Source organism: Procambarus clarkii, chromosome 1 (genome assembly GCF_040958095.1).
Source record: "Procambarus clarkii isolate CNS0578487 chromosome 1, FALCON_Pclarkii_2.0, whole genome shotgun sequence".
Lineage (NCBI taxonomy): Eukaryota > Metazoa > Arthropoda > Malacostraca > Decapoda > Cambaridae > Procambarus > Procambarus clarkii.
Genome location: NC_091150.1, coordinates 48026587 through 48036233, shown reverse-complemented (window position 1 = coordinate 48036233; position 9647 = coordinate 48026587). Strand labels below are relative to the sequence as shown.

Below are 9647 nucleotides of genomic sequence, written 5' to 3'. Positions count from 1 at the left end.
GATACTTCCTCTGTGTTTAACGAGGCGAAGGACCTGTAGATTAATAATTGCTCTCCAAATAAACGAGGAAGAGGGAGAAAATCCAGTTGTTGAGCGCTTCGTTAATTGGCGGTGGTGACGGCGTGATCAGTAGCCTGATGACTGCCCACTCTAATTGACGCCTTCACCTACCTCCACTAACTATCGCTCAAGTATCTTTAAGATAGCTCAAAGTGATTATAATACGGCTCTGTGTAATCCATCGCTGTAGTAAATTCCTTCGCTGCTATTTTTGTGTATAACCTCTAAGACAAGAATATGGAATTTAGACGCCTATGGGGGGGCTTTAATAGCTTTGAAATAGACGTGTGAATCGGAAAATGATTCATATTGGGTGACACTGGTCGTATTTCATAGGAAATTGTGAGGAGTGTGTGATGGTGTTGAGAAGCTGGCTGGGCAGCCCATCATCACGCTGGGCGGAGCCAAGCACCAAAGCTCCGCCCCTTGGTTTACTGTCTTGCCGTAGCTCCGCCCATTTCTCCCCCGTGCACCAATGGGAGGTCGAGCTACCAGAAAGGTGCTGAGGGGACCACCAATCAGAGGGCAAAAAAATAGAGCGCCTTAATTCGGAAGCCAATGTCGGCGGGATTACTGAAGATTGACATCTGTATATACATCATAGTATTTGTTTTATACAATATTGCCAGGAAAAAAAGTTAATCAGAAGAAGTATTGACAATTTAAGCAGGACTGAAAGAGGATCTGAGGCGGAGTCAATATTGTCACAAGGTGAAAATACAACTGTTGCCGTCTGGGTGGGTGTATGGGAGCGAGGGGAGCTGGCAGGTCCTGGGAGGCAGTGGGTGAGGGGAGTGAACAGTCAATCCTCAGCTAGTGGAACGCGCGGGGTGACGAGGTCTCGCTGTCACCACCGGTCCCTCACTCGGCCCCTCACACTCTTCCCTCACTACATCATCCCCACTCAATATTTGTTTTCACCTCAAGCACGTGGACGGTGTTCGTGTCTGTCGGCAACAAATTGGTAGTGGTGGTTGTGGCCCACAGCGGCCCAAAGCGGCCCACAGCGGCTCAAAGCGGCCCAAAGCGGCCCACAGCGGCCCACAGCGGCTCAAAGCGGCCCAAAGCGGCCCACAGCGGCTCAAAGCGGCCCACAGCGGCCCACAGCGGCCCACAGCCCCACGCCCACAGCGGCCGTCGTTGCCCACGGTGGCTAGTTAGTGTGGCATTATGGAAGCACAGTGTTACCCTGGCGGTGTGGTCAACACATATGGCCAGGACAGAGTACCGGACGTGGCCATGATGTCCGGGGTGGGCCAGGTGGGCGGGCCGACCCACGGTGGGCTTGTAACCCGCTCTTCCGACTACTGCTACGACTGGGCCGCCCACTACACCACCACGCCCATGAAGGAGATGGAAGGTAAGATAGTATTTATTTTCAGTTCACAATATTTACACTCTCAGGCCATTAATTAATCATATCGCCCACACCACGCCGCCCACACCTCTCCGCCCACACCCCTCCACCAACACCCTCACGCCGCCGCCCACAATCAACCACCCACAGTTCGCCGCCCACACCCAGCCACCCACATTCCGCCACCCATACCCCAACATCCACACACCGCCGCCCACACCTCGTCAACATCCCACACTCCGCCCACATCTCGTTGACGGCGGGATGTTGCCACCGTCAACATCTTGAGGTTATCTCGAGATGATTTCGGGGCTTAGCGTCCTCGCGGCCCGGTCCTCGACCAGGCCTCCTTTTAGTTACACACCCCCAGGAAGCAGCCCGTAGCAGCTGTCTAACTTCCGGGCACCTATTTATTGCTAGGTAACAGGGGCATCAGGGTGAAAGAAACCTTTTACCCATTTGTCTCCGCCTCTACCGGGCATCGAACCTGAAACCTCAGGACTACGAATCCAAAGCGCTGTCAACTCACCTGTTAGGCGCCCTAACAGGTCCTAACATCCCGCCATATATATCCCGCCGTCAATATCCTACCATATATATCCCGCCGGCAACATCCCGCCATAAATATTCCGCCATCAACATCCCGCCATATATATCCCGCCGTCAACATCCCGCCATATATATCCCGCCGTCAACATCCCGCCATATATATCCCGCCGTCAACATCCCGCCATATATATCCCGCCATCAACATCCTGCCATATATATCCCGCCATCAACATCCTGCCATATATATCCCGCCGTCAACATCCCGCCATATATATCCCGCCGTCAACATCCCGCCATATATATCCCGCCGTCAACATCATGCCATATATATCCCGCCGTCAACATCCCGCCATATATATCCCGCCGTCAACATCCCGCCATATATATCCCGCCGTCAACATCCCGCCATATATATCCCGCCACATATATCCCGCCGTCAACATCCCACCATATATATCCCGCCGTCAACATCCCGCCATATATATCCCGCTGTCAACATCCTGCCATATATATCCCGCCGTCAACATCCCGCCATATATATCCCGCTGTCAACATCCTGCCATATATATCCCGCCGTCAACATCCCGCCATATATATCCCGCCGTTAACAACACGCTATATATATATACATATATATATATATATATATATATATATATATATATATATATATATATATATATGTATATTATATGTATATTATATGAATATTATATATATATATATATATATATATATATATATATATATATATATATATATATATATATATATATATATATATATATATATATATATATATATATATACACATACATATATCCCACCGTCCTATCCTGTTGGGATATCCTGTTATCATAAATATTATCTTATTAAATGTATTATCATTATGAGATTTTACTATTTTATTATAAATATGATATTTATTTGTATAAATAATGTGTAATAGAAGTATTGTCCGCGCAATTCCCAGTTAATAATTATTAGCATCAACTAAGGCAACAGGTTCTCGCACTTTCTTACAGTCAATATTGACTTATTAAATACGTGCATATGTGACATACTAAACATACTAGTTTACCTTGAAAAGCTTCATAGAAAATTGTACCTTACCTAACCTTCTTAGTATGTTAAGATAAGCATCTTACTTGCTTCGTAATTACAATTATTACTTAACCTATACCTATAATAGGTTTTGTAATTAGGAAATGGAAATGCTTCGTAATTACAATTATTACTTAACCTATATCTATAATAGGTTAAGTAATAATTGTAATTACGAAGCAATAAGATGCTTATCTTAACATACTAAGAAGGTGAGGTAAGGTCGGTGTTTTCTATGAAGCTTTTCAAGGTAAACTAGTAGGTTTAGTATGTCACATATGCACGTATTTAATAAGTCAATATTGACTGTAAGAAAGTGCGAGAACGGGTTGCAACGTCTCAGTCTGACACCTGGCGTTATTTTCTGACAACTGGCGGTCTCTTGTCTGACACCAGACGTCTCCAGACACCTGGCTTGTCTGGCACCAGACGTCTCCAGACACCTGGCTTGTCTGGCACCAGACGTCTCCAGACACCTGGCTTGTCTGACACCAGACGTCTCCAGACACCTGGCTTGTCTGGCACCAGACGTCTCCAGACACCTGGCTTGTCTGACACCAGACGTCTCCAGACACCTGGCTTGTCTGACACCAGACGTCTCCAGACACCTGGCTTGTCTGGCACACTGCGTCAAAGATGACTGTGCTAGAGCTGACTTGAGTGTTGAAGTGTGACGCAGGCTTGCGTATGGAATCATTAAGTCCAGAACTAATTCGAAATTAATTAATTCGTTTACTGGAGGACTGTAAATCTGGCCTTGGTGTTGAGGTCATGGCCTCTCGCCCTCTGGGAGGTTATTATGGCCTCTCGCCCTCTGGGAGGTTATTATGGCCTCTCACCCTCTGGGAGGTTATTATGGCCTCTCACCCTCTTGGACGTTATTATGGCCTCTCACCCTCTGGGAGGTTATTATGGCCTCTCACCCTCTGGGAGGTTATTATGGCCTCTCACCCTCTGGGAGGTTATTATGGCCTCTCACCCTCTGGGAGGTTATTATGGCCTCTCGCCCTCTTGGACGTTATTATGGCCTCTCGCCCTCTTGGACGTTATTATGGCCTCTCACCCTCTTGGACGTTATTATGGCCTCTCACCCTCTGGGAGGTTATTATGGCCTCTCACCCTCTGGGAGGTTATTATGGCCTCTCGCCCTCTGGGAGGTTATTATGGCCTCTCACCCTCTGGGAGGTTATTATGGCCTCTCGCCCTCTTGGACGTTATTATGGCCTCTCGCCCTCTGGGAGGTTATTATGGCCTCTCACCCTCTTGGACGTTATTATGGCCTCTCGCCCTCTGGGAGGTTATTATGGCCTCTCGCCCTCTTGGACGTTATTATGGCCTCTCGCCCTCTTGGACGTTATTATGGCCTCTCGCCCTCTGGGAGGTTATTATGGCCTCTCGCCCTCTTGGACGTTATTATGGCCTCTCGCCCTCTGGGAGGTTATTATGGCCTCTCGCCCTCTTGGACGTTATTATGGCCTCTCGCCCTCTGGGAGGTTATTATGGCCTCTCACCCTCTGGGAGGTTATTATGGCCTCTCGCCCTCTTGGACGTTATTATGGCCTCTCACCCTCTTGGACGTTATTATGGCCTCTCACCCTCTTGGACGTTATTATGGCCTCTCACCCTCTGGGAGGTTATTATGGCCTCTCGCCCTCTGGGAGGTTATTATGGCCTCTCACCCTCTGGGAGGTTATTATGGCCTCTCGCCCATTGGGAGGTTATTATGGTCTCTCGCCCTCTTGGACGTTATTATGGCCTCTCACCCTCTGGGAGGTTATTATGGCCTCTCACCCTCTGGGAGGTTATTATGGCCTCTCGCCCTCTGGGAGGTTATTATGGCCTCTCACCCTCTGGGAGGTTATTATGGCCTCTCGCCCTCTGGGAGGTTATTATGGCCTCTCGCCCTCTGGGAGGTTATTATGGCCTCTCGCCCTCTGGGAGGTTATTATGGCCTCTCGCCCTCTGGGAGGTTATTATGGCCTCTCGCCCTCTGGGAGGTTATTATGGCCTCTCGCCCATTGGGAGGTTATTATGGCCTCTCACCCTCTGGGAGGTTATTATGGCCTCTCGCCCATTGGGAGGTTATTATGGTCTCTCGCCCTCTTGGACGTTATTATGGCCTCTCACCCTCTGGGAGGTTATTATGGCCTCTCACCCTCTGGGAGGTTATTATGGCCTCTCGCCCTCTGGGAGGTTATTATGGCCTCTCACCCTCTGGGAGGTTATTATGGCCTCTCGCCCTCTGGGAGGTTATTATGGCCTCTCGCCCTCTGGGAGGTTATTATGGCCTCTCGCCCTCTGGGAGGTTATTATGGCCTCTCGCCCTCTGGGAGGTTATTATGGCCTCTCGCCCTCTGGGAGGTTATTATGGCCTCTCGCCCATTGGGAGGTTATTATGGCCTCTCACCCTCTGGGAGGTTATTATGGCCTCTCACCCTCTGGGAGGTTATTATGGCCTCTCGCCCTCTGGGAGGTTATTATGGCCTCTCGCCCTCTTGGACGTTATTATGGCCTCTCGCCCTCTGGGAGGTTATTATGGCCTCTCACCCTCTGGGAGGTTATTATGGCCTCTCGCCCATTGGGAGGTTATTATGGCCTCTCACCCTCTGGGAGGTTATTATGGCCTCTCACCCTCTGGGAGGTTATTATGGCCTCTCGCCCTCTGGGAGGTTATTATGGCCTCTCGCCCTCTGGGAGGTTATTATGGCCTCTCGCCCTCTTGGACGTTATAATGGCCTCTCGCCCTCTTGGACATTATAATGGCCTCTCGCCCTCTGGGAGGTTATTATGGCCTCTCACCCTCTGGGAGGTTATTATGGCCTCTCGCCCTCTGGGAGGTTATTATGGCCTCTCGCCCTCTGGGAGGTTATTATGGCCTCTCACCCTCTGGGAGGTTATTATGGCCTCTCGCCCATTGGGAGGTTATTATGGCCTCTCACCCTCTGGGAGGTTATTATGGCCTCTCGCCCTCTGGGAGGTTATTATGGCCTCTCGCCCTCTGGGAGGTTATTATGGCCTCTCGCCCTCTTGGACGTTATAATGGCCTCTCGCCCTCTTGGACATTATAATGGCCTCTCACCCTCTGGGAGGTTATTATGGCCTCTCACCCTCTGGGAGGTTATTATGGCCTCTCGCCCTCTGGGAGGTTATTATGGCCTCTCGCCCTCTGGGAGGTTATTATGGCCTCTCACCCTCTGGGAGGTTATTATGGCCTCTCGCCCATTGGGAGGTTATTATGGCCTCTCACCCTCTGGGAGGTTATTATGGCCTCTCACCCTCTGGGAGGTTATTATGGCCTCTCGCCCTCTGGGAGGTTATTATGGCCTCTCGCCCTCTGGGAGGTTATTATGGCCTCTCGCCCTCTTGGACGTTATAATGGCCTCTCGCCCTCTTGGACATTATAATGGCCTCTCGCCCTCTGGGAGGTTATTATGGCCTCTCGCCCTCTTGGACATTATAATGGCCTCTCGCCCTCTTGGACGTTATTATGGCCTCTCGCCCTCTGAAAATATGTTATAAAGGGACCTGACTGTCGAGCCTTTCAATACAGTTTCAGGGTTAAGAGATGAGCGTAGACACACCGTGACAGAGGGTGGATACACGCACATGGATGGGTTCAAGTCGATTATACATCCCACACTTACCTACCTCCCTCATGCCCGGATACTGTTACTCTCCCCAACACTGCAGGAACTACCACTCATGGTAGGTAGGTTCACCATTATACCATTATTGGAGGAGTGAATCCCAGTACCCCAGCGCACCCAGGAGCGGGATGCTGTTAAGTAGATCCCTCAAAACATTGAAACGATTACATACAAAATAGAAAGACGTATATATTGGCCAACATATAGGTCAACAACGGGGAACACAGTGCCGCCTGACTGAGCGGAGTGCAATGTTGCAACTGAAGCACTCATACAAGCTCATATGAAGAATAGCATGAACAGTAAAGTCGCAGTGGCAAAAGATGATCTATGTACCCATCCCGTGGGCGGTAGTTTGCCCCATACCCATCCCGTGGGCGGTAGTTTGCCCCATACCCATCCCGTGGGCGGTAGTTTGCCCCATGCCCATCCCGTGGCCGGTAGTTTGCCCCATACCCATCCCGTGGGCGGTAGTTTGCCCCATACCCATCCCGTGGGCGGTAGTTTGCCCCATACCCATCCCGTGGGCGGTAGTTTGCCCCATACCCATCCCGTGGCCGGTAGTTTGCCCCATGCCCATCCCGTGGCCGGTAATTTGCCCCCTACCCATCCCGTGGCCGGTAATTTGCCCTATACCCATCCCGTGGCCGGTAGTTTGCCCCATACCCATCCCGTGGCCGGTAGTTTGCCCCATACCCATCCCGTGGCCGGTAGTTTGCCCCATGCCCATCCCGTGGCCGGTAGTTTGCCCCATACCCATCCCGTGGCCGGTAGTTTGCCCCATGCCCATCCCGTGGCCGGTAATTTGCCCCCTACCCATCCCGTGGCCGGTAATTTGCCCTATACCCATCCCGTGGCCGGTAGTTTGCCCCATACCCATCCCGTGGCCGGTAGTTTGCCCCATACCCATCCCGTGGCCGGTAATTTGCCCCCTACCCATCCCGTGGCCGGTAGTTTGCCCCATACCCATCCCGTGGGCGTCAGTGCAGGCTGTTGGAGTTGAGTAGCCTCTATACTTCAAATTTTACCCATTAAAGTATCGATTTCAGTGATCTGATCACTTTCACATAGAATAAATATTCAGTTCCTCATGTTTAGTAATTAAGTTGTAAGAGGAACATCCGAGGAAGATGAACTTCATAGCTTGGTTTTGCATATCTTCCAGGCCTCCAGGCAGCCTCTCCTGCACTGGAGCAAACACGGGGCCATAATCCATCAGAGATCAAATATATGAGAGAATATCAAATATAATATCAAGTCGCTTTTCCACAAGTGACTTGATAATGGTCCAGGACGGACCGAAACGGTGTCGTTTCTTCGTCTTCTGGTGTGTGGTTTAGTTTTCATAAGAGAGGTACATCATCATTTTTGCAATGCTGGTATATGCACAATAGCATTGAGAACACGGAACCTCTCTCTACACTAACGACCCAGTCTTGGCGGTACAACGGGATCTCAAGTGTGGGAACCGACCTGTGAGATTTATATTTATTTAATTTATATGAATTTATATTTACGTTAATTTATATACTTCGATAGCAATTTGTATAATGATAAGTGGACTGTATTTCTGCAATAATCTCTTAATCTCACAAATCGATCCTCTACACATTAGGGGGGGTTTATATTACACATATGCAGCCAATCAAATTACAGTAATAGCTACATACATTGATGAGGTTCCTTCTCTTATAGTACAGCAGGTTAGTCCACCAGGTATAACTAGAGTGTAGACACCAAATTATCCTCTTTGAGGTAGCTTCTATCACCCAGTAACTGGTGCACATAATCTTGCATCCTCGTCTTGACCTGTCAAAAGTGCGCTAGCTGTGAAGCCAGAATCCTATATATGACAAGCTATATCAGAGAAAACACTATACAGTACATGGAACATTAAAGACCTGGCTTAATTACCTTTAGTATGAGGCGATTTCGCGTTCTAACCGGCTAACCCTATATCCTGACATTAATGGCCATAAATGAATGATAAACGGGTTTCGGATAGACACTTAACTTGTATTTGTAGACAGCGTGTTGACAATGGTACACCTTTGGGTTCCATAACACTACGTCCAAGTAAATTTAACAGGAGCCGAATTTGCTCCCGTGTGAGCCTCTGGTCTCATAACAACAACAATGGCTGCCCTCCTTCCTCCACTCTGACGCCTGGCTTACATTGTCCAGATTTCAGAACGTGATAGAAGGGTCACATTTACTCTACTTTAATATTGATAATTAAGTTAATTTATATAAGATGTTTTTATGATGGTAAAGTCCAAAGACTAATGTATTTAAGAATAATTCCCAGCAGAATAGCTGGTGAATTATAATAGTATGTGGTGATGATATCCCGTTTTCTATAGACGGTAATTCCACTACAAGTTACGTTTTCTATGGGTAACTTGTTGGTAATACAGCTATTATCTGTATGATATATTAAATGGTGTCGGATTTTCCGACATAATTCCCCAGGGGGCTGCTCACGGGTCGAAGTCCTCTTTAGAACAGACGAACACCGATACTCCTCCTTCGAATTATTTGATTAATTTGATGTTAGTAGTTAGTAATCACACATTTGTGCGTCTGTTCGTACAGGACGGATGTCCCGTACTAGAGTTGCAGGGGTTAGAAGTCTAATGCGATTTCATTTCCCTGTCAACTCTTGAAAGGCTAATATTCAAGCCTAATTACATATTATTTAACCCAGAAGACTGGATGTGATCAAGTACTACAGTCAAGTATGATTCAGGGACTGCAGTGAGATCAGTGACCTTAGATATAACTTGAAGTTTCTTCAGGTAACTGGTCACTGATATATAAACACTGAGGCCCATGGAATACATCTTGATTAAATAATAAATGTATCAAATCAGTCATCAGATTTATTAGGGTTTAATTTAGTTAATTGATTCAGAAGATTGAATAGCTCA

The 9647-nt window shown here is 48.3% G+C and overlaps 1 protein-coding gene across 2 annotated transcripts in view; it reads left to right on the top strand.

The window, feature by feature from the left end:
* The first annotated feature begins 868 nt into the window (after nucleotides 1–868).
* The window catches only part of LOC123754459 (T-box transcription factor TBX1), a 168647-nt gene continuing 159868 nt past the window's right edge, over nucleotides 869–9647 (top strand). For both annotated transcript variants that reach the window (XM_069307985.1, XM_069307929.1), the window contains exon 1: nucleotides 869–1420. In XM_069307985.1, the coding sequence (XP_069164086.1) occupies nucleotides 1231–1420 (190 nt within the window). In that variant the 5' untranslated portion in view covers nucleotides 869–1230. The remainder of the gene's footprint in view (nucleotides 1421–9647) is intronic.